Below are 25,556 nucleotides of genomic sequence, written 5' to 3' on the forward strand. Positions count from 1 at the left end.
AAGAATGAGGTTGCCATACAACAACAAAGTCATAAAGAATGAGGCTCTGATAAGAACAAGAAATGATACACATGAAAAGGAGGTGAATCCCTGCATGCTGCTTCGCAGTTTGTTTGCAAAGGATTCAACATTGATATGGAAAGCAATTTGGTTAATTCTGCTGACTACAAATCCCTTAGCAATCCTAGAGAGTAGCTCATCTTCTCTTTTCTCTTTCTCCTCAATCAGACTATTCATCCCCTTCTTCACATGTCTTCCCCAATTTCTTATGTACTAACTTATCATGGTATATATCACAAGTATCACTGTTTTGGTGGGCAAGTTGGGGGGGTCACTGTTTTTTTTTGCAGTGATGTTAGTAGACAAGCGATGGCTCTCGAGACATCACATTTATTACAGCGGTTTCCAGAAAAAAAGTCTTATTGCAAGAGAATATAGAGCTCAACAGGTCATTTTTAATAGACAAGATAGTGCTTTGGAAGATGAGAGTACAATGTCTATTAGCTGCATTATCATTTTGCGACATGCTATCTTTGAGAGTAAAGCAGCAATGACTCATCCCATCCCATTGGGAAAGGTTAAACTTATAATCTTAATAACAGTAACAGCAGCAAATGATCCCAAACAAATGAGAGCATGAGGTGTGTGGTTTAGAATTACCAGGCTGATATCAGATAAAATGACTTGGTATAGATGCAAATTGCCTCTCGGCAATTCTTGAACTCCAGAAGGTAGGTAAACGATGGCAGATATCCGTATCAACTTATGCAACCTCTTCTCTAGATGACTCAGCCCTTCGTCTGCGCATTTGAGCTCCCCAAGATAAGTTGTCTTTGGAACTGCCATTCATGCTTCGCCTTTTCAACTCTGTAAGCTGATCCTGCCAATGGTTTCTCCAACCTGATCTCTCTTCCGGTTCCTGTAAAGAAGAACAATAGCGATACAGCATCAAGACTAAAGTCAGAAAGCTTGAATCATAAAGGTAAATGAAGAATGATAAAGACAGTAACATTGTTCAGCGAAAAACAAGATCAGCTCTATGGATGCCAATAACTTTAAGAACTTAAATTTGTGAAACAGGTTCAATAAGATTCAGAAGGTACCTAACTATAAAAATCATTCTAAATATACTCCTGGATATGACCAAGGTCCTACAGAGTGGGAAATCAGACTCATCTGAAGAATAATATCTACAGATCCTAAGACTATGCAAGAACAGTTAGCTGATCGGATGGCAGATAAACAATTAACACTTTTCCTTACAGCCTAATCCACCACTTGGCTACAGGGAGTCACTCCCTGTTTCAAGTCTGTGGTCGAAAAGGAAAAAAAAAAAACTTTTTCCTTTTTCTTTGGGAAAATAAATAACAGAAAGTTAGAACTACATCACAAAGAATATCAAATAGTACCGTGATTCTATCGTTTAGCTAAACCTGGCAAAAGTTTTTTTGATGTAGTGGAAGATAACCCATTTATCAAGATCACACTTTTGTATGGATGCACAGCAATAAAATAGTTCAGAATTAGAAATTCCATGGACCCTAGACTCCTCACATTTCCTTGTAACATAAAGATAAAACTCACTGACGAACTGTACCATCGAAAGGCAAGCCAACCATCTTCCTGTCCCAACAGCTTCCCTCACTAAAAAGCCAAACAAAAGCAACCACAGGACAAGAATCAGCTGAAAATTCAAGCTGAGATATTTAAGAAACATAAAACCTCAATAGAAGAATGATCTTCATGAGGTTGAATCCCAAATGACTGGATTAGTATTTGTTAGTTTGTGCAGACCCATCACAAGCATCACAATCTGTATATCGATGGTGTTATACCTAATGGGCAGGAATGACAAAAAAGACACAAATTATAGACAACTGGGATGTACTTAAGGAATGCCAACAGGCTAGCATGACTTGTAGAAGTATCCTTCTCCTCACAGCAGCAAAGAGCACGTTATCTGAGCTACAACGTACTAAGAATCTTCAGTAACTTGTTATCATTCAGTGACCTTCTAGAAAGTGACAGGAAACAGATCGGACGGGACGAACATAAATTTGGGAACAAAACCATCCTCATAAGGTTTGACATTACGATCAAGATTAGACACACAGTTCAACCATTTCATCAGCCTATTAGATCTTACTAAAACCTTTTGACAAATAGCCAAAGTCCAACTGAATCGAGATCAGCAATTCCACGATTAAAAGAAGAAATTTCCAATTCCGGCGGCCTAAAACCATCCAAAATTACTAAAACCTAAATGCTAAAAGAAAACGACCGAAAAAGAAGGACAATTTACTCAATGTTTTGGCAACTAGAAAGGTCACAGCTTTAACAAATCTCTCACGATCGAATGGCATGAGATTAGCTGCTTAAAAGAAACAATGTCGAATTCACCAAAATACGCAAGCTAAGAAGAGAAACCGGACCAAAAGATTGCAACTTTAGCAAATCATTCTCGCAACGCATTCGATTGACATTGAAAGGGTACCCAAAGTATCAGCTTTGTGAAGAATTGCAGAGCCTAGAAGCAAGGAGAACACAAGCGGACCTCGTCGAACCGGCAGCGACTGGCTGAGAAGGCCAGAGGCAGACTCCTGGTCAGGTCGCGGTCGTAGATCGCGCGGCGGCCCGGGTCGGACAACGTCTCGTAGGCCTCATGGACCTCGATGAAGCGCCGAGTGTACTCCGCCGCCCGTTCCGGCGGGGAGACGTCCGGGTGGTACTTCCTCGCCAGCTGCTTGTACGCCTTCTTGATCGCGCTGGTGCTCCCGCTCGCCGGAACCCCCAGCAGATCGTAGAAGCTCCCAGCGTTCTCCCGGACGAAGCCCTCCTCGACGGCCGCACGGGGCCGGAAAGTGGACAAGCGGAGAGAAGGCCAACCACCACCACTCCACTGAAGTTGAACGCGGCCAAATCGAACACGACCGCCACCGCCACCGCCACCGCCACCGCCACCGCCACCTACTCTCGTGGTGGTGGGAGATAGGTAGGTCCGGTTTCGGTAGACTACTAGCCCAGCGGTCATCTCTCTCTCTCTATCGCGTGAGCTACCAACACTGGCGCACACTTTAAAGCGGAGTCGAGCGCTTTATGGCATTGTAGAAGTTGGTACTCCTTCCTTTCTTTCACAACTAACCTTTTGTTTTCCTTTTCTTTTTATTTTTTTAGTATGTATTTAAGAAAAAAATATATTATTTTTAAAAATCTTATACCCCTAAAATATTTGTTGTCAATGCACATGAAAACATTTCTATAGCTATATTATATTATATTGATAAAATATTAAAAAAAAATCAAAATAATTGAATAATTGAACGTCTCCAAATGAGATTTCATTGCAATATGTCAACTGTTTATAACTAAGAATATTATATATATATATATATATATATATATATATATATATACTTAAATCAAATAAACTATTACAACAATGTCATTAATACAGTTTCTTTATCGGAGTACAATTATTACGAGGAAAACATTAAAATGATATGATTAATTTCTAACGCTGGGAATTCGTGTTAATGAAAGCCGATTATTTTGAAAAAAACATAATCTATTTTCAGTAGTTATATAAATCAATTAATGATGTACCAATTAAAATGATTGGTACTACAATTGCTCATATCTCCCCATCTAATTTAGCCCCATGTCTCTATAATGTTCTATCTAATTTGATGTTCCCTTGCCCCATTAAAAGAACAAGATGATGGTGTTCTCACCGGGAAAGAAAGCTCGGCAACAACATAAGGTGCTTTAGTTTTTCTTCTTCAACATAATTGTCTCAGATGAAAAATAAGGTGAAAGGTATTAATATATGCATATTATTTAATATAATAAAATATATTTTAATTAGAGAAAAAAAAAACATACATGCATCCGAATCAGCTTGTACGACAAAGTTACTATTTGTCCTTTCACACACACCTTCAGGATTTAATAGATAGATCTTATTTCTCTTTCGATATCTAATACATAAATAGATCTTATCATGGAGATGTTGATCAATTTTTAGCTATTGATTAAGATCCAAGTAAAATAATTCGATTTCAACATGTAAAATATTGTGAAACTTTTGAAGGACAAAAAAGAGGCTGACACGCCTCTAAAGTCTGCCGTGTTCTTTAGGATGTCAATCCACACTTTGACAATGTAGAGGCATCAATGTGATGTCCGTCACTATTTCGACGAGGTTACAAGAGACTTTTGACATTTCCACGAAAACAAACATGGATACAACATGCTTCCCCAACTAGCACAATTTTTTTTTTCTTCCAAAAAGGGTTATTACGATTTGGAAAATCTACAAAAGGAACTATGCAAATCAATGTGCAAACAACAACACAGATCTCATCACACCATACAACAACACATAGATCTGTTCAACGTCTAGCACAACTATTAATCGGATTGCAGCGAGTTCTACTTCTCTACTTATATTATGGAATCAATGCAAATAATGTAAAGATTTTCTTTCTTTTCATATATCACTTGGGCACATCCGATCCGCGTGAGACTGAGTGCATGCATCTTCGTAGAGACTAAAGGATACGGAACACATGAGATTGAATCCTCAACGCAAGAAACATAGACCCCAACCACCAAACGGAACCAGCTTACCTCATTTGTGTGAGAAATCTGTAGTCTTGTGCAGTAAAATCGTCACACCATCCCGAGCAAGTAGAAAACACTGCAATATTACATCCAGCTGCAACAATTTCAAGCATTTTCCAATTGATTTCAATCACCTGTTCGGATGTGCCAAAAGAAAAATTAAAGAGAACAAAAAAAATATTACATCATCAAGACCGAGGATAATAAAAAATAAAAAAAAAACTATATCAAGTGCAATCTAAACAACATTTTCAAGGCATTCATATTCTACACAGTTACTAATGAAAATTTGTACCATGCATTGCCGCTAGCAATCAATAGTATGCAAAAAAACCAAAACAAAACCTCTCATTCAAAGCTCTTGAATCATTGCTAAAACAACAGAAAAGAAAATTACTGATTTAGGTATATATTCTAACCAGTGTCAAGACCAACAACCGATAAGATTGAAACTAAAATCTCAATGCACCCCCTTCCGTTCAGTTTTTGGCAGGTGCACTAATGCCTGACGAGCCAGTATGGCTTCCACGACCGCCGCTTGGTCCCATATGATCAACCCTCTGGTATCCGACTTCGGCTCCACGATTTGAATATCCTCCCCTACCACCACCTCTGCCTCCGAAATCAGGTCTGGTGTTGAAATCCCCTCTACCAAAGCCCCTTCCACCACCATAGTTACCGCGTCCTCTCCCATCATTGCGGAATCCAGCCCCTCTACCGGGTGCAAATCTTCCTCTGTTACCAACTGCAGAAATCAAATTTATAATTAGATAATCCAGGCAGAGATATCTATTTAGCTGAAAAATCAAAACATGTGGCCACGTCTATCAGTGACTCCTCATAAAATTTAACAGGTGACATGAAGCAACATAATCTGGTCCAGATCTCATGTTCAGCTTACGATGCCATAATGATATCCTACAATAAGGTGGTACAGTTCATTTGAGTAGATGAATTTCTTAATGTGCTTATGGAGACAAACAAAATTTAAAGAAATAAATCCATTTGTGATAACCTTACAAGTGAAGGAAAGAAAACAACTTAAAATGTGGAATAATGTAAAAGTAAATATCCATGCAAAGGTCTAGAATAGAGAGTTTATCTAGCTAGCACTTGCCTCGTGAACCTGTAGCTCTCTTTTCCTCAACATAAGCTGGGCGACCTCCTATCATTATAGGTGAGGCCTGCAGTTTGAAAGAAACTCATCATAAAAATTGCTTTTCCAAACTTGAAGAAGCAGGAAAGTAAATTCTTATTCTAACTAACCAGCTTCCATCAATTTCAAGTATTCATTTTGTACTTGGAATTGAAGATATACAACAAATAAATATGGATCTGACTGTACCATTTCATAGTCCCAACTTGTATATGGGTTGAACAAACAAAAATACAATGCGTAGAAGTTGTATCATTATATGCACGGACGCACACGCACACGCACACGCGCACACGCGCACACACACACGTACATATATATACCTATATGTGTGTGTGTGTGTGTGTGGATAGAACTTGGAAAATACTTTAATATAATCTCTGAGATCTGTTTTCATACATAATTGAAGCCAGGTAAAGTTATACAAGAGTGTATCTGCATCCTTTCCTCGGTTACTTGTTGGCAACCTATCAGATAAACGTGGAGCTCACATTGGTATCCATCTTGAATCCAAATTGAATCTATATCAATCATAGATCTGATATGTATCTATGTTAATACAAACATATACGATTACTCCATTTAGAATCCATCTAATATCAGTTTGATATGAAAATAACTATTCCAATATCTGGCCCATTTCACCACAAGATATAGATAACGGTGCAAATCAAAGGATATTGCAGAATTAGCAACAGATACAACAGTATTCACAATTATATTACATCCACCTCTAACCCAATTCTCTAACTAGTGTAAACTGTAAACCAAAATGGATCCAAAAAACATGGTGCAACCAACCATGCACCATATCGCCTACTGAATAATCTGATGAACCTAAAACTCTGTTCTTTCATCATACATCAGCATATGTTTTTTCATACCATACAACCAGATTCATTAAGAAAAACAGAAAAAAGATTTTTGCCTCTACCTAGCTGGGTCGGGAAAGGAAAAGGAAAAAAAAAGCTCCACAGCTGCCATTAATGTTTGTTTTGCTCAATAGCAAAAAAAAGTTCGATGTAGCCAACCTCGAATAGTTAGGACATTACAGCTGGCATGTCTTGGTAAATTTGATGTTGAGGATTATGTAGCAAGTAGATTGTATATACTGAGGATGGCTGTATGGAAGCATAAGACCAGAAACTAATGGCAGCTAACCCTATGATTAGCCTAATATACACTTCCATAAGTTCCAGAAAATAGGTCTATACTCTTTTCTCTGGAAGACCCTTGAAATTACGTTTTTATATTCTGGCCAATTTGTGGTCATCTCCTGATCTTAGTTGTTATTTCATCATGTAATGTTATAAAGGTGCCCCAAAGTCAAAAGAAATTGATAAGAAAAGCAGCAGATGGTCTCTCAAGAAAGCACAAACTAAAAGATTAATCAAACTTTAACCTTGTCTTCAGAATACAGCAGGTCCATCGGCTTTCTAATCTGAACTTCTTACAAAGATTCGACAAATACAAGGTAATTTTGCTCACACCAAAAATGGCTCATGAATTTTACCTCAGCAAACCTTACTCATAGTCTTTTACCACCGAAGATTCATGTCTTTTTTCTTTTAAAAACCTGTACTCTTCAAATTCCTATTCTATTTTTTTAGTTCTGTAAGAGAATCTCATTGTGGGATATTCCCACAACTTTTTTTTTTTCAATCGCCTACTCTAGCAATTAAATATCGTGTGTCAACTCATACCAGTCCCCTCTTGGACCAATATGGTATGTCGCTGCAGTATATTATATTGTAGATTCGTAGAATCCATAGAATTTACTGTCATACTCTTCAGTGTTACCAAAGTGGTAGCAAATGTTGCTACGTAGGTGCATCTCTTTTTAGGAAACAAAAAGAAAGAAAACCAAATGATATACCATGGTCTATCATCTAAATTTCATATTCTTTAGTATGTCGCCAAAAAAATGTACCAGTTTAAGCTGAAACTTTGAATGTCCAATTTTCCAATATAAAGTATAAATAAGATCCACAATGATCCAGAAAGAAATGTTAACTATGTTGTTCAATTTCTATAAACCGACAGAGAACAATGTCCACTACCTATCCTTATTAAACAATTATGAATTTTTAACATCCTATGAAGGTTAGAGATATTTCTCACCACTTTGTTTGTGAAGTTCAATCTACATCTCTAATGAATGACATATAGGCCATAGGTGGGTGATGTACAGATAGAACTTGTGGACTTAAACATGACACTCATAATACATGATGAATCACTATACATGTAAAATTCACATACCAAATAAACTAGCAAGGGGTACAAAGAGAAGATGCTATTTTGCAAAAAATAATGACCCAACTTAATTTCTACATTGCCATTTATTCAGAATATACCATATGAAAGATGAAAAGAAAACCATACTGATTAACAATCAGAAGGGAAGTAATGTGGTCATGCACACAACAATTAGCTGGCAGGCGAAGACAAAAACTTAACAAAGAACCAAGACGCATTATATGTGAGATGGTTAGGAACACCATAATTCAGTAAGAGCAAAGGAGAAACGTAAAAACAATTCTAAAGAAACCCAAAAGAGAAATCTATCTATGCTTATGCAGAAAGAAAACCATATAAAGACCAAATAATTCCTAGCTTCCTCAAGAAGTGACTGCTAAATTGGTGAAGAAGCTCATAATTCAAGTGAAATATACACAAAAGTTGTGAAATCAACTAAATCTGCCATGTAAATTAGCAAAGTCAGTTAGCAAGAACACTTAACAAGAAGGTTTATTTCTACAATTTTAGCCTGCTTGACTTGTAGTTGATGTGCAGAAGAAGAAATCAATCTTTGAAAATGTAAGCACTTCCAATAGCCCAGCAAAGTCCAAGAAAGTGATATCAGTCTTCCTTGCTTAGTAACACAATCTTCATTCATATCTCAATTAAATACTTCTGTAGTATTAATATTCAAGTACTAGCGAGCTAGCCTAAATATAAATTTAATTCTACGACTACAAAACAGGATGCTAATGACTTGAGGTTTCCCACCATATGGAATACCCTTACTATGATTAAGTCATTGTCATGGTTTCAAACCTAGATAAAATAAACATATATTGCAGCTATATGCAATTTGTTGAAAATCAATTTAATTTACTTATAAGAATAATTGACTATTAAAACTAGATAAACCCAGCAACTCAGTATTTTGTATCAGTTTTGGTTGTCATATTGACTACAACATAATCATCTACGATAACAGAAACCTAGTTCCCAATCTTTTCATGACACATAGTAACTACCAAAAAAACTAAAGATAATCAAGCTGATAAAAAGTCATTTTTCCTATTAATGATGACATAAGATTAAAAAAACATTTGGCACTTCCAAGTCTAAACTGACAGCTCATGCGACACCAAAAGTATTCAGTATTGCTGCAACATAGATTACAGTGCATGCAATATTACGTCAACCAGTAACACTTGGCTCATTATTTCATATTCTTCCAATCTATGAAGTTCACCATATGAAACATAAGAATTGTTAAGCAACAAAAAAAAGCTTTAAAGGCACTCTTTAAACAGGCAGCACATAAGAATCTTAAGCACCCATAGGATTCCAGGTGATCACCCAGCACAAACAAAAGATCCAGCCGTCTATTCAAAATTATGCTCCTACCTTCTTTGTTCCCAAAGATATTATCTGTCAGATGTCACGACAAAATTACTCAAACCTTGCTTCTCAGTTATCTCAGCTCTACCTAAGTTATTCTAAGGTCAATGCAGTTTGAGCTGTGAATGATCAATTTAGTTCTTTCGAATAGAGGTGGTGTAACAATCTAGGAAACCATCTTTCTCAAAGCTGCTAGCAAACTACCACTACCTTTAGGACCAGAAAACCATGTTACGCACCTTGAGTGTCACGACCCGGGCCTGATGGACTTACTAACCTATCAACTTTATTTGAGCTTGACGTCCTCGTTAAGGCCCAGCCTATCAATTTTGTTTGGTCTAAATCACTAACCAAAATGCTTAAGCTGAAGTTGACAGTAGTACACTTATCAGACCTATATATGTCAATCTTAGTCCTGCCCACTTTCGATGTGGGACTAATCAGGAGTGTTACAATATCCTCCACTCAAAGCTTGACATCCTCGTCAAGGCCCAACATAGCCCAGATCAAACTCTAGTATAGTGCATGTGAGACGTAACCCAATGGTGGCTCCACGTCGTGACGAGTCCTCTGGCTCCATCTACGGGTAACCCTTTCCTACTCAAGCCACCTCACCATACCCAAATACTAGATCGACTCTGATATCAAATGTCACGACCCGAGCCTGATGAGCTAACTAGTCTATCAACTTCGTTTGGTCTAAACCACTAATCAAAATGCTTAAACTGAAGTTGATAGTAGTACACTCATTAGACCTATATAAGCCAATCTTAGACCTACCCATTTTCGATGTGGAACTAATCAGGGGCGTTACATTGAGCATCAAAAGGCTGAACAACCAGGTGATGTATGCTGGATAAAAGCACCAATAAGCACCACAATCCACAGATCTCAAAAAATGGAGTCATTAGGGAGCTAAAGCAAGACATTTGGTTGCAAGAAACTAAAAGGCCACTGTGAAAAGTTGTACATATATATTCTTAAAATATAACAACGCCATAGACGAGAGTGACTGAGCACAAGAGAAAGAAAGACAGAAGAGTCAAGAAGAAACCAATTCAAAAGTATTAATGAACACAAAGAAACCAAATGAGAGCTCTAAACCTCTAATAAAATGCACCGTGCAGATCATAAGGACAACAAATGTTCGCAAGAAGATTGAAAAAAACAAGGAAAATTGTATCACACGAGTTGACTGCATTCAGCAAATCCAAATAGAATCTTTCAACCTCATTAATGAGACATAACCAAATGAGGTTGTCAAGTAATAATGATGCTACGTATCTTATTCCACTAAGTCAAGCACTCGTAGCTAGGGTGGTCAATGTACCTCAATAACATAATTATCAACCTGAATACAATCCAATTCTTTGGATGATAATACAAACCATTAAGTTGTTGGGTTCAGCATAGATCCATAACGTAAGTAATATTTTGTCATATTAGGTATGGCTGTAAATCCATATACAGAAACCAAAAAACACAATAAGTTAACATTGATATATACTAATCTATTTAAAAAATTGAACTGACATGATTCTTGTTTAAAATGTTTGATTGGCATGTGATACAAGATACAGATGAGCTCATCCATAGCTAAACTGGTATTTGATGTTTGATTGTTGTGATGTATATAGACTATGTGAATGTGGAGTGCAATCCAAGGTCAATTTTAGAGTCTACATCCAACTCAATATCTAACATATTCGATATGGACTAATTCAGCCATTACTGGATTGAGATTTTGATCTCACATGAATCCAACCCAATGGCACCCTAAAGTAGTTCAAGCAACATGCAGCAAATAAATAAAATAGAAATTGATGACAGATTCACCTCTATTGCGCTTTGAGCAGCGTTAGCCACCTCAAACTCCACAAATCCAAAACAGAAACCTTGCAACTGCAGATAATTCAAAAACATTCTTCTTAATGTACTGAAAATTAGAAAAAAAAAATGGTAGGGATATTAAAATTAGGTTTCAAAGGACAGGAAACAGAAAAGAACCTTGTGGCTTCTAACTTGTATGCCATCAGGCTTGATAGCACCAAATTTCCTGAACTCCTCTTCAAGTTGAGCAGGTGTTGCATCCAAAGGCAAATTTTTAACATATATGGAATAGCCATCAGCTGAAACAAAGCATATAAAGGATGACATTCAGGATCCAAAGTTACAATGAAGTTGATAGATAAAAATCTAGCTTGATACAAGACCATTATTACCTTCTGCATCTTGAGTATAATTGCTGTCAACAGTAGTAGAACAGGACGTAGGCATATCAGATGCTGGTCCTGCTGGAGGTGCAGGGAGTACCTGAGGTTCTGCCTTAATTGATGATGGCTTAGGAGGAGCACGTGTTGGAGGTGATACAGAAGCATTATTCATGTCTTTCACCTGCATCCATGATCCAATAAGATGTTCTTACAACTATATCCTTCTAATAGAGTCCTGTTAATTGCACAGGAATTATTGTCGTTTTGAAGGTCAGTTGATCTGGTAGAAAATAACATTACATATATCTACAATAAACTGTGTGGCCAAAACACTGGACTAAAATCATATATTTGAGGACTTCTCAGTTACGATGTCTCATTTTCAGACGAAAACTAGATTCATTGCTCCAAATGTAAATATGTAGGTCCCAAAATAGAGAACTAAATAAGGTCCAAATGATCAAATTTCAACTCATAATGCTGATGATACTTGGTGTTAAATCATGTGCTCATGGAGAAAGGAAGAAGGAAAAAATGAATGTTGCACCACTGACTTGGGTGCGAGGTGCACAGTCACCTATATGTTATAAGCATGCAGGTGATATCAAGTTTCATATCGTAAAAAGTGGTCATTTAACCAAAAAGGCATCAAGTTTGTGTTACTGTCATCAATATGTGGTGCTAAAACAGTAATATAAAAAAGTACATTGCCGATTAGCTTTTAGATAAACTGACCAACAGATTGCTTGCTAAAAAAATTTGCAATGTTTCATAGAAATATGTATATATTAAGTCCATTTAATAAACTTTACTAACTAGTGGGAATACACTAGGATGATGACAGGTAGAACTCTAAGTAGTCTTGTAGAAGAAAAAATGGTAAAGAAAGAACTTTTACCATTTTATTCCTTGAAATTAGACACTTAACGTTTAGTTGGTGATCAGCCGAATATTAGATAAATGACTATTATTGTCATATGTTTGACACTTACTATTGAAGCATATGACTTCTTTGGCATCTCTTCTTGGGCAGTGGCGACATTTGATTCAGAACTGTTTGGAACTTCATCAATCACCACACCTGTCGATTCTTCCTCTTCCACAACCTCCCCATTGTCTGAAGGATTATAGACTTCCTCCTCATTTACCTCCTCATCTTCAACTTGAGATGAAGTTGTTTGGGCCAGATCATGCTGGCCCTGTTCTGAAGGTAAATCTGTGAGTAAAAAGAAATAAGCTTTGAGAATTTCCATATAAAACAAATGAAAATTTTGACAATCAAACTTTAAGGTATTTAGGAAAGATGGGAAAAGAAATATTTTTATCATAAGCAATTAGATATCACTTGAATGGAGGATAAGATGAGAGAAAATCATTTAAGATTGTATGGACATATGTTTATGAGACCTCCAAATACAGTAGTCGAAAGAGGTAAAATAATTAATGTTTGTAATACGAGAAAAGAATAAAAGAAGATCTAAAAAGATCTTAATAGAAACTATAAATAAAGATTTAAGTACTATGAATTTAACTAAACATATGACTTCTTACATATTTCAATGATGACAAAAACTCCATGAAACCAACACCAAATAGTTATGAATTACTGTTTTGTTATTGTTGTAAGTTTTAAGGTATTTAAAAGAAGAACCTTGCTTTGGAGCATGAGGTGCAACAGTACCATTTACCAAGCCCTGCTGTGCCTGCTGGTGATTGACCTCTTCAACAAATCTAAATATGTCATTCAATACATAGTAACCCTTGTCCTGCAGTGCAAGAAAGAAGGACTGGGTGAAGTCCCTCTTAACATTGTCCTCCCCCGTAAGGTGCCCCGTCACAAGCACTGTCACCCCACCGCCAAGAGATTCCTGGGCATCCACCGTCTTTGTCTCCGCTCTGACAAAGCCCATGGACAATATCTTTGCATTGATCGCCTACATCCCATGTATTATTCAATTTAACGCAAGAAGTTTCTCATCCAACATGAAATCTATTGGCGGAAATATTCCAACTTTCTTAAAGATATGCAAAAAACAATTAGGGTTTTGTGTACTAACGTCGGTGGTGGTCACCGAGGTCATGGCGCCATGGGCATCCGGCCGGCCGAGCTTGCTGCCTTCCTGGTAGAACCGGTAAACCAGCTCTGGTGACTGCTGGAGGATATGGTAGTACTGCTGAACAAAGGCGTTCCCCACCTGAACCACCAACCCTCCAAGTTAGAGAGAAGATCAAGGCAAGACCAGAGTAACAACTTCTCGAAAAAGAGGCGAATCCACAACCACTTGAGCCGAAAGCGGAGATCTGTCGACGCTCGACGGCTGGGCGGCCATTGTCGCAGCGGGTTAGCTCAAGGGAGGCCAAGCGAAACCCTACAACCGGATCCCAAGTCTGCTGACCAGCGGAAGCAACGAATCGAAGACGATCTGTCGAAAAAGGCCGCCGTCTGAAGAATGATATGCAGCCGATTGGAGAGGAGGGTAGGAATTGCCCTTGCTTGGCGGCTGCTCTCTCCTTGGGGATCCTTTCAAGGGCTTCGAGCTTCGGAGAAGGGATTTATTTTAATGTAATCCGATTCCTCGACTCATTTCCACTCGATATTATGCTCTCTTTGAAGGCAAGGATGCGCACGTGTTATATTACGTCGGCCCTCTCCAATATATGCATTCTGTGGGTTGCGGTACGGTGTCTCGCGAGCGGACGCACACTGGGCGGAGATCTTGAGTTTGAGCCATTGAATTGGATCAGAGATCGATCGGCCGTTGGATCATCAGATTTATCAGCTCTTTCGTTATAAAGGCAAGATGCAGGTGAAGACCGCGTGCCGCGGGACTAAAAGATCACAACCGTGTGCGAAGCACGTTCAGACATTCCCACTAAAGAGTGTCTTGGATCTAACAAGGTTTCTTTAGTGACATAAGTAATTGGAAAAAGCAATTTTAGATCAAGAAATCCTAATTTTCAGTATATATATCACACTAGGCTCTTTCATAAACATAAAAGATGACACACTTATGACCGCCAAACTCACCAACTCGATGAGATAGAACAGTAGTTTGACACCAACTATTGCACTCGTCTAAAGAAAGAACAGAGAGAATGGATGAGTGAAGAATGCACAGGAACATACTTCAACACAGGAGGCAGAAGCGAGCAGCAATGGACTTATATTAGATAGGTAAGATCAATACCAGAAATGCAATTTCCATAAAATCATGCTTGCAGTTTTTCTGAAATTGAAAAGGAATTTTTTACAGGTTTCAAAGAATGAAATCATAACCATAAAGATTAATTCACCTCAGAATCTCGCATATAACTATAAGCCCAGGTAGAAACCTGTTCGAGAATAACAACAGATCTTACAAAATCCTAAAGGCTTAGTAGAATAAGGTGCTCAAAACAGCAAATATGAAAGCTTCAGGAAGCCACTTGCTCCTGTATGACAAAAAAAAGGTAATTATAGTTGGATAAAGAAGGAAACATTAAAGGAAATACCATGGCATAAACCCACCGATTCAAAGTCCGGGGAGGAAATTCTTTTTCAGTATTGTCCCTTGATTTCACTAAAAATGAAGCCTCTGCCACAGAACCAAATTGCCAAAGATTTGAAGAATTTGGATTGACAAATCTATGATTCAATAGCATACATCCTTCTGATTTGAAGAAGCTTCAAACAGTCTGCAACCTTTGTTTCATAAAAGACGAGTCATGATGCTACATTAGCTTATATGGGAAATAGTCATCAAGATTACCACTACCTAAGCAGCAAAATAGCTGGTTGGGCACTTGAAAAAAAGATGTAATCAGCAATGTGTAAATTCTGATTGGTAAACATTCAGCATCAAGAATAACCCAGGGCCTATTTTATTTGATGCAAACCTATCTCTATCATTTAACAACTTAAAACAAAATTTGAAGGTATCAACTAGCTTAGTTAGTAAAACCTTGACATTATACCGCAAGATCCTGGACTCAAATCCCGCATTTGCCACTTACCCTTTGTAGAAAAAAAAAACATCAACAAAATCTTCTCAGCTAGCAATCTGGGACTACATTGAAAAGAGTGTATAGCACAGCAACTCACCATACTCATGCTGAGTAATTATAACTTAATTTGCCTTCCATGTAACTCCTATCACAACTTTCTTATTTAAGATCAAATTTCATTAAGTATGGATCCCAAGATCCTAGTTGTACCACCACCTAAACTGTCTCTTCATATAGTGCCTTTTTATTCCTAGACCAGCTGAGTGGATACAAATAGTATATCAGCCCTCTGCTATCACATACCTGATCCCGTTCTAATCAGTGGAGTCAGCCTTAATTGTTGGCCCTTGAGACACATTTACGAGCTCAATGAAAGATGTCCCTCGCAAACCAGAAGATTTAAGATGTTATATCATATCTGTTAATCACAAACAGGCATATCACTGGGCTCATCTGCACCAAATTTGAGTACTAACCTTTTCTCCAAAAAGCCCAGTTGACAAAGACAAATATCAAACTATACCTGCAACCCTATCTGTGAAAACATAAGCACACAAGTTGCATCCTCGATTGAGTCTAAGGGTGTCTCCCAATAATTGATAGACTTATGGATAAAGAATTGATATTACCTAATGTACTCCCAGAGCGCTCAACTCCAGCAAAAAAAATGGCAACCTCTCCCTCACTTGCTTGTAGGGCAAATCATGCTGTATATCTGTGAAAAAAGGTAAGCGAGAGCAACATGTGGTTTTAAATCTAAACTAATCTAATATGATGGCCATGAACTGCTATAGTACCATGAACAAAACATGCTAAATATTTGCTAGGGTTAAAGACAACTTTTCTAAATTCTTAGATACAGATTCATGCCATCTTTTTTTCCATAATAAATCCTTGCCTTATATTGACAATCTCAGAGTGCAAGTTATCTCCATCTTTCTACAAAACCAAATATTTTTGCACAACTTATTTTTTCTGCAACATCCCAAAGGAGCTCGATTGATGTATACATCCAACTCTAAACCAACCAGCCTCATCTTTGAAAAAGTTGAACTAGCTAAAGCATGCTCTTAAAGTGACTAAATACAAAGATCTATAACTCTTCAAATGTTCCAAGGTTTCCAATTTACTCCTAGGCACAACAATATCAATCAAGAATTCAGAAAAACACAGGCAACATAACAAGCAAAGTGCTAACACAGATTGCATATCAAGCACTACAAGAATAAGCAATTACATGAATAGTTCTCTCTCTGAAATTTATGGTTCCACCTATGGTTTCCGATATGTTCAATTTGTTCCAATATATGATTCTATTTACGATTCACTAAATATGTTTCACAAGTAATGTATAAGCATAACACATGAAAAAAGTTGTGGATAAAATACAAGTGCAAATACCACCACATCACTATATTAACAAGACAGCAAAAAATATTAGAACATAGGAAATTAACTATCTTTGATTTTGTTTAGCTCTTTTTTATTTGATAACCAAAACAAACTATGAAAGAAAAATAAGATGCACTTTTAGAGTGTTAACCTAACATTTACTACTATATAATCAAGTTTTCATCATTTTTAACTGGTCATGTCACTAGGTTCTCAGTTATTACAAGATAAATAGATGCAAGATCAAAATTTTCCGACCAAACATAACTTGAAAACAATTAATTAAAGGATCAACAAGAAAAAGACAATGTTGATGCCCATAAATCATGTTGGTAAGAGAATCCCAATTATAATACCATATTGCCAAAAATGTATAAATACAAAAACTAAAAGCATCAGCAAAAGGTTTACATCAATGTTTCATGGATGAGATATAAAAAATTTCTCACTGAAAAAAGTTGACACATCCCTTTTTGCAAGATATTACAATGGTATAAGATCCATTTCAACAGTCCCATCAGTTATAAACCAATTCTCTGAAAGATTAAACTAAAAGAATGAGTATAGAGCATCACAGGAATAAGAAGAAAGAAGAAATCAAGAAGATAACTAAATCATGGCCAAGAAGCAAACACAGGGGAATTCAAAATGCCTTCTTATTCTGCATAATATCTAAACTTATCATTCATCTGCAGAATATACCCTTACAGACAAACATGGGTTGACAGTTCTCAACTATGGTGCAAAATTGCACTGACGGACAAACTCCGAATCATAGTCCACATATTTTGTCCACAAATGTCGGAATTGGTTCATGGCAATATCAAGCCAAGGTTTCATATTCCCGTTAAAATGCACAACAGCAGCATTCTTGATCTCCTCCATGCTTATACTTGGATTATATCCGAGTCCAAGCACATGCCAGGACTTGTCCAATGGTTTTGTGGTGGAGTAAAATGTGATTAGACCTGGTGGAAGAGTTCCTAGTTTCCACAATGTTCGATTCTCATTCTGCAACAATAACAAGTGCTTCCATATCAGACACAAAAGGTAACTGAATAATATGAGTTAAAGATTGTGAAACAAACAAGATACCTAGATATCTTTCTTCCTAGTACATCTGAATGGTAGAGTAATAATAAACACTTCCTGTTGCATTTATCCAAAACATAATTTTACATATGGAAGGCACAAATCACATCATAGAATCACAGTATCCAGGTCTCCTTTAAACATGTTCATATCATCTAGACAATTATATCATTTTATTCTCTATCAGAAAATAACAACTAATTGTTCTTAAATGAAAATATTTTTTATGTTATTTTTTCTAGTAACTCCACGTATATCAATAATCATACTTTTTGTGTACGATATTTCTTAATTGTCCAATGATTTGGCCTATTAAGCAGACTGACCTGATATATGTCACATAAAACCTTTCTTTTAATCTAAGAGGAAAAAGTAGATTTTCCATCCAAACATCACATTTACAGAAATAAATATGTCAACAAGACACTAATGGGAAATCTACTGAATATCTAATCAAGCATATTCCTTCTCATGCCAATTTCAAATACAAACTTAACCCTCAAGAAGTGACTTTTGGTATGCATTTATTTCTAGCTAACAGGAAGAACTTCATATGCAAATTAAACTTTTTAGACTGCTTTTGTTCCCCATTGTTTGCATGATTGTACATGCTAGATTTAGCTTCCAGTTGCAAGAAGATATAATTTTGCAAAGGAGACACAATACATGCTAATTTTAGCTTTCAGTTACCAAAGAGATAATTTTATAAAGGAAACAATAAAGAATATAGCAACTTACCAGATTCTGCCAGTAATGGTACTGCTCAGTGCACTTCTCTTTCCTCCATGCATCAAGATCAAAGAAATTCATCCCGTATGCCCATCCACATGCATTAGGGTTGAACTTCTCCTTGATAAGTGGGTGCGAGAAATTCATATACTGTGTATACCGGTGAAATGACCCAAAGCACGTCTCAACTGCTCCATTCACTTTCCCATCCATATCAATTTTCCATAGTGCTGTGAGATCCCGTTGCACCACCACATCATCATCCAAGAACAGAATTCTGTGGAGCTTTGGGTACATCTCAGGCAAGTAAAACCTCAGATGGTTTAGCATTGACAGATACTTGGGGTTCCTAAACTTCATGTTAGTGGTGTCCTTGGTGGCATTCTCTAGCTTGTTCTCAAAATAGAACCTCTGGAGGTTCGCAGACTCGAGCTGCCGGAGCACTGGCACATAAGAAGAGTTGAGGAACTTATAATCCTCCACGGCCTTGACTTCGATGTGTGCTCCAGAGTAATCTTTCATACGAAACATAACCTGCATTGCCCCCAGGTTCATCCGATCTGTAACCACGTGAAAGACATGCTTCCAGGGCTCACGGGCGTTGCGGACAGCAGAGTTCACCACGACGGACGCTGCGAGGACATTGTCTGAGAAGATGGCATAATGGTAGAGCTTCGGGTCTTCCAGCTCCGGTGGAGGCGTCGGGGGATCAACGTAGCGATCCGTATGGGCGATCCTCTCCTCCATGAGGCGCATGGCAAGGCAATGGAGGCTCTTGGGGATGGACTTGGCGGCAATGAGGGACGAGAAAGCGCCGGCCTTCTTAGCCTTGGAGAGCTGCTCGTTGACAGCAAAGATGGTATCCTTGAGCTTCTGGATCTTGAGCTGGTTGTCGAAGGACTCCTTGGCATCCGCGATAAGGAGGCGAGCAGCGCGGATGCGGTCCTTGACGCCGCGCTCAAATCCTCGGACGGTTGCTTCGTCCAGTGGCGCGGCGGATTCGAGGAAAGGGCGGTGGGCGGCGAGAAGGACGGAGAGGTTACGAGCGAGCTCGGCGAAGAGGCGTGCCTGCTTCGAGCTCTCGAGCTTTAGCCGGCGCGCGAACGACGCGTACGCCCCGGCCACAGCGGCATGGTCGCCGACCTGCTTCCGGATCAGCTCCGCCCGCGACCGGAGGGGATCCGATCGGACGGCGAGGACAGATCGCCGCACAAAATGGAGGCCCGAAAAGTACAGATCCGACGGCGGAAGAGACAACAAATCCTCACCCTCCTTCCCGCTCACCTCCGGCGCCGTGTCGGTGAGGGAAAGAATCAGAAAGATGATGGCGACGGATACGGCGAGCAAGACGACGAAGAAGCGGCGGATCGCCGCATTGCGGTTAACCTTCGGATTGGGAATCGCCATTTTGGCTAGGGTTTCGAGATAGGATCGAAGAAGAAGAAGAGGAGGAGGAGCTAGCGAGCGAGACAGAGAAGGGTTTATATTTATTGCTTTAATTCATTTATTACTACGAGCTAAGTAGATCTTCGCGTAGTGTTCATATACGGGTTTAATTAATGTTACAAAGGAAGTGGTAAATAAGATGGTCGTGCGGAACTGACTATATTAACGTGATTCAGTGACATGAGACTTGGGGAATGGCCTTGGTGGGCAGATGTCCATTAACCGGGCGTCGAAGCTGTGATATTAAGGCGTCCCGCGGAGGATCGTAACGGCAGTGGGGCCGAGCAGGGAAAGAATAATGGAAGGTGGACGACAGTTGTGCTTCGCGGCCTAAATCTGGATATGGTCACGCGGTTCGAGACCATCCTGTCGGTAAATCCGGTTGGACCGGACCGGACCGGCCTTGGCCCTGATGGACCGGATCAGGCTTTTTGATCAACACAAAGGAACACACAATGGTTGTCAATGAATCACAAAGTATCATCTGGATCTGTATGTTTTCTTTTCATTCAACAGAAGTGTTACCCTTCAACATTCTTTACAACAGAGTTCTTCAACTATATAATGCAATGCCTTGAAATTGATTTCTCCCTACACTTTTATCACACCAACAGTGGATTTGGCTTCAACATCACATCTTAGTTGATCATAGAAAATACTATACGGAATAACATTCAGGTGGCTTCACCAGTGAAGTCGAAAACTGGATGCCTGCATAAGTGGATGTGCAAAATATGCACCCAATGTCAAGGCTGTGATTGTTAGATAAGGTAGCCGGAGAAATTCCTTGTAATAATCCTTGGGCAACTTTTGACGTCCATCTAATATTGCCGCGAAAGGGATTATACTTGTTCTACTCTTTAAGACTTCAAAAGTTTGACCATATCGAAGTGCCAGTCGCCTATCGCCATTCCAAACGCCAAATATGTGATGAACTATCAGTCCAACGGAGGTGGCCACCGCTACAGAGTTACCGATCCAGAGCGTATGGGCTAAGCACCATATTACCTGTCCAATCATCTTAAGCAATAAAACAGGATGAAGGTTAACATCTCAAAGTACAAATATAGAAATTCAACATCCTAGTGTAAGCATTATGTTGGATAAGCACCCTCAAAGTTGAGATTTAATCCAGGAATACTTATAGAGGAAAATATACCTGTGGATGCCTGGTGATTCTCATGATTCCTGTTTCCCAGAGATGCAATTTTGGCTTGTCAACAGCTGCGACTTCTAAAAGATTAAAGGTGGATGGGTAAAGAAAGAAAAAGGATATGAACGACGAGAACCACACAAGTTCATGAAGTCCAAAGACACTCTGTAGTTGCCACAATTGAGTACCATCATATCGATGATTGATGAAATAGACCTATAAGAAAACATATTTAAGATGATGAAAATAAGGATAGAAGAATACAAGAAAAAGCAGCAGTTACAAGCAAGAGAATTATTTTATGACTGCCAAAATCTGACGAGCTGTTAACGGACTTACAATGGTGCTGACTGCCAAAGGAAGTGAAATCCCTGCAAACAAAACTCGGTAAGCCCGCTCTCCTATGAGTTCTTCACCAGCATCCCGTAGACTTGCCAAACCACTATGGACGATAGCAAAAATGACAATAAGCAACAAAAGTACAACCTGTATAAGCAAAGAAAAAGGGGTCACCATAAGAAATTTCTATTTTATAATGGCCTGGATAAAGAAAATGTGGCAGGCACTATCTACAACCTAGGAAGAAACAACTATGAAATAAAGGAATCTATTCTTCACCAAGAAATTAAGGAATAAATTAGCAGGGCTTTCTTTCTCAAACATTTCAAACATATCCTGTCTATTAAATCATGTGCTAAGTAATGGTACTCTCTTCCATTGTCTCATTTCCAAGAGACCACTTGGATATCATACAAACCACCAATAGTTCATCATCATTCCCATCAATCCTCTAATTTTAGGTTCATGTTTACATGTTGTGTGTGCAAGGCTTACTTTAAATATTATACAAGCCACCAATAGTTCATTGTGATTCTCATCACTTCTCTAGTTTTAGGTGCATGTTTATATATGTTGCACCTGCAAGACTTACCTTGATATCAATCTGTCTGGCAATCTAAATGCTTGGCTTTAGCACAATATTAGCTCCACAATGAAATGCAAAGCCCAGAGTTTGTAGTTCTTCCCATTTGTCAATTTGTGTATTCTTATGTCTGTCTAACATGTTCATGAGGCCCAAGGCAATGATCTTCCAAAGTATCTTAGCTGGACAAATGCTAGATTTTAAGATAAACTCATAACAGAAAGCTTGATCCCCAAAGCAAAGAAAATAAACCAAAAAGTTTGAACATATAGGATCAGTGTTGATATGACACAGAATAAATTTGAACATAAAAACACATGACACCAACCGCAGAAAAACACATTTCTACAGACAGACCCACTTGAACTGTAATGTTCAGAAATCATGTGAAAACTTCACAGACATTTATAGTGAGATTAAAATTCTAGATCTAATTTGAAAAGAAATCAAGCTAAATTAATGAAAAGAAAATGATTCGATGAGAGGTAGTAATTAAAAGGGCCTAGGAAGGATTTTACTGGCAGCAGAGTGACAAGTCTGTCCAATGACACCTAGGTGACTAATTTGAATCCAACTAGAGGACCTTCAAATGAATTAGCTTCAACAGTCTTTGTTGGAGATTGAAAAATTGATGATGACTTCACAATATGTGGACTTGTCATTCTCCCATGAATTATTCAAATTAGCTTTCTACAGGGCCTAAGATTAGGGAACAACCAATTGGTTAAATTTTATATGCTTATGACCTTAAGTTGAACAAGAAGATAAAAATTACCAACTTGAGGAATCCAAAAAAGATAAAGAAAATAATACATAATATTTTCAACCATGTTATTGCCAAAGATGCAATGTATTCTGTGTCACACAACTGCATCATAATTACTTATCATCTACTACCTCCCACATAATCTTATCTTTAAATATTTAAATATTTAATATACATAATCTTATTTTTTTTAATATTTAAAAAATTATTTCCCTGACTATCTTTCGAATAAAATAATAAAATAACGAGTTCAAAAGAGGGTAGAAATCTAATAAATTAGAAGAACGCATAGCATAATGCAACTACCAATCCTTCGGCAAGTTAGAAGCTTTTTATCCAAACTGACCTCCGGGCTCGGGGAAAGTCCAGAAACCGCATCGATATATGCCGTGCCGAACCCCGTGGACGGATTAATCCACAGAATATTGAGCGCGACGAGCACGGCGCCTAGTATGGCCGTGAAGTAAGCCCAGGATGATAACTTTTGCTCCCCTAACTCGAACGCCGCCGAGTCCTCGCCGACGGGAGACTCATCGGAAATCGAAGTCTCGGATTCCGCCCCTCCGATTGGAGTCCCTCTGACGTGAGCTCTACCGAAGAGACGAAGGGAATTCGAGGAATTGGTGCCCCAAATGTTGCGGCTTTGGAAGGGTTTTAGGAAGGCGACGGAAGAAGGATAACGGAGCGGGGGAGCCGCGATGTTGTGCGGATAAAGGTAGCGGCGGCCGAGGGGGACGAAAGGAGTTGAGATGGAGAGGAGGAGGGGAGACGCCATTTCCAAGAAGCAAGATGAGAAGGGAGAGAGACTCGAGAGTGATGGAGTCGCGTCCAGTCTGCGGAAGGAGATGAGGAAGGCCTTCTAAAAATAAGAGTTTTGCCGGCTAATAAGCGTCATATCATTATATATTAAGAATGACGGCATCTTTGGAATTTGTAATGGAATGTTTGGAGATATATATATATATATATATATATATATATATATATAAACAAAGGTAGTTAAAAAAATTAATAAGATGATACAGTTTTTATGTGTAAGTCATACACTTACATGCTTTAGGATTTTGTTTGGCATCATAAAGGCTCCAACTGTCATATATATCAATTTCTTTTATCAATAAGTAGAAAAGATTTAAAATATGTATTTCACCCAAAACTTTAGAAAATTGAAATAAACATATAAACTTATCTTTTTTTTTTATTTTTATGCAATTTAAAACAAACTTTACATGTTAGGTCACCTTTAGGAACTAATGGACATGGCCATGATATTGTAGACCCCAAATTGACCAACAGGAGCAGCATATTAAATATTAATATACTGTTTTCAGGCTCACTAAGGACCCTACATCGTGGTCAATAACGTTAGCAACTTCCACCATCACAAAAAGCTAAGAGGCATTTATATTCTTCATACTTTCCATATGACAGATGATTCAAATCAAACACAGTAAAAATTAATTACATAATCATGAACTCAGCACACTTAATTTTGATATAATATTTAATTTTTAATCAATCTCATCGAATCTAAAAGTTTAATAGATGAAACCAACTTATTCATAATAGAAAATATTAGCTAACAACTTAAGCTCCTGGAATTACAGTTTCCATAACCAAAATATTTATCAACTAGCAAGGGAATTTTTTTTTTTTTGCTTGGAAAATCCTAGAGGAGAAAATAACAAAGTTGGCTGATTAGCAATTGGAAGACAACAGAGGTTGATTTTTGAAAAGAAGACAGAACAAGTAATTCAGTGTTTGGATGTGATTTCAGTTTCTGATCTCCCTCTTTCTTCGCTTTCAGAAACCAACTCCTTGTTTCATGTTTGCCGTGTGAACCTGCAGTTTTTCTTCATCAATAGCATCTTATTTCAGTAACATTTTAAATATCTGCACCTTAGGAGATACAAGTAACTTTGAAGGAACTGAATTAGGCATATAATAACTCATGGTTAGGAAAGTATAACTATTTCCAGCAAAGAATTCAATGACTCAAACTCCCTCATTATCAATTTTCCTCTTCCAACTACTTCATGTGAACTGAAATAATTAAAGCATTCAGAAATTTATTACTGAATGAAAAAAAAGAAAAACAGAGGAAAATTGATCTCATTCTTGCTGGACTGATTTGTCAGATTATTAATTTTCATGTTTGTGATTTCATAGCTTCAAAGAGACCGAAAAGTATGCAATGCTTTGAAATTAAACCTACTTTACATGTTGTCAACATACATCACATAAATTGGGTTTGACAAATTAAACCAAGCTTTGAGTCAACAATCCCAAAATATAAATCAATCACCAACCTAGTCCAATGATAAATTTGGCTAGGTGGGTTTTTGATGAGCAATTTTTGTGTTATAGAAATGCACTGCAGAACGTCTCTATTATACAGATTATATAAAAAGAAATCATAAATGGAGTATACCTAGGAGATGCTC

At 37.9% G+C, this 25,556-nt stretch overlaps 4 protein-coding genes across 6 annotated transcripts; all 4 read right to left on the reverse strand.

Annotated features, from left to right (window-relative positions):
- Window positions 1-435: 435 nt before the first annotated feature.
- On the reverse strand, window positions 436-3,046 carry LOC103969785 (chaperone protein dnaJ 20, chloroplastic). Its single transcript, XM_009383433.3, has 2 exons — window positions 2,555-3,046; window positions 436-919 (listed from the first exon to the last, which is right to left on the reverse strand). Exons 1-2 carry the CDS (start codon window positions 3,029-3,031, stop codon window positions 764-766), a joined length of 633 nt encoding a protein of 210 aa, XP_009381708.2. The 5' UTR covers window positions 3,032-3,046; the 3' UTR covers window positions 436-763.
- A 1,856-nt stretch (window positions 3,047-4,902) lies between these two features.
- On the reverse strand, window positions 4,903-14,246 carry LOC135650763 (nuclear transport factor 2-like). Of its 2 annotated transcripts, none has more exons than XM_065170335.1 (9): window positions 13,908-14,246; window positions 13,686-13,823; window positions 13,280-13,562; window positions 12,621-12,844; window positions 11,638-11,809; window positions 11,423-11,544; window positions 11,252-11,317; window positions 5,741-5,807; window positions 4,903-5,368 (listed from the first exon to the last, which is right to left on the reverse strand). In XM_065170335.1, exons 1-9 carry the CDS (start codon window positions 13,956-13,958, stop codon window positions 5,103-5,105), a joined length of 1,389 nt encoding a protein of 462 aa, XP_065026407.1. In that variant the 5' UTR covers window positions 13,959-14,246; the 3' UTR covers window positions 4,903-5,102. The 2 variants fall into 2 exon arrangements, with proteins under 2 accessions (XP_065026407.1, XP_065026408.1); XM_065170336.1 differs by having other exon boundaries at window positions 13,310-13,562; window positions 13,908-14,245.
- Window positions 14,247-17,646: 3,400 nt separating this feature from the next.
- On the reverse strand, window positions 17,647-20,343 carry LOC103968482 (galacturonosyltransferase 8). Its single transcript, XM_009381720.3, has 2 exons — window positions 18,835-20,343; window positions 17,647-18,015 (listed from the first exon to the last, which is right to left on the reverse strand). The coding sequence occupies exons 1-2, from the start codon at window positions 20,230-20,232 to the stop codon at window positions 17,740-17,742; spliced, it is 1,674 nt and encodes a 557-aa protein (XP_009379995.2). The 5' UTR covers window positions 20,233-20,343; the 3' UTR covers window positions 17,647-17,739.
- A 413-nt stretch (window positions 20,344-20,756) lies between these two features.
- Window positions 20,757-24,007, reverse strand: LOC135650946 (15-cis-zeta-carotene isomerase, chloroplastic-like). 2 transcript variants are annotated; one of them, XM_065170670.1, is made up of 4 exons: window positions 23,459-24,007; window positions 21,764-21,910; window positions 21,431-21,640; window positions 20,757-21,291 (listed from the first exon to the last, which is right to left on the reverse strand). In XM_065170670.1, the coding sequence occupies exons 1-4, from the start codon at window positions 23,885-23,887 to the stop codon at window positions 20,956-20,958; spliced, it is 1,122 nt and encodes a 373-aa protein (XP_065026742.1). In that variant the 5' UTR covers window positions 23,888-24,007; the 3' UTR covers window positions 20,757-20,955. The 2 variants fall into 2 exon arrangements, with proteins under 2 accessions (XP_065026742.1, XP_065026744.1); XM_065170672.1 differs by having other exon boundaries at window positions 20,757-21,279; window positions 23,459-23,986.
- Window positions 24,008-25,556: the final 1,549 nt, after the last annotated feature.

Source organism: Musa acuminata, chromosome BXJ3-10, assembly GCF_036884655.1.
Source record: "Musa acuminata AAA Group cultivar baxijiao chromosome BXJ3-10, Cavendish_Baxijiao_AAA, whole genome shotgun sequence".
In the NCBI taxonomy this organism is placed as follows: Eukaryota; Viridiplantae; Streptophyta; class Magnoliopsida; order Zingiberales; family Musaceae; genus Musa; species Musa acuminata.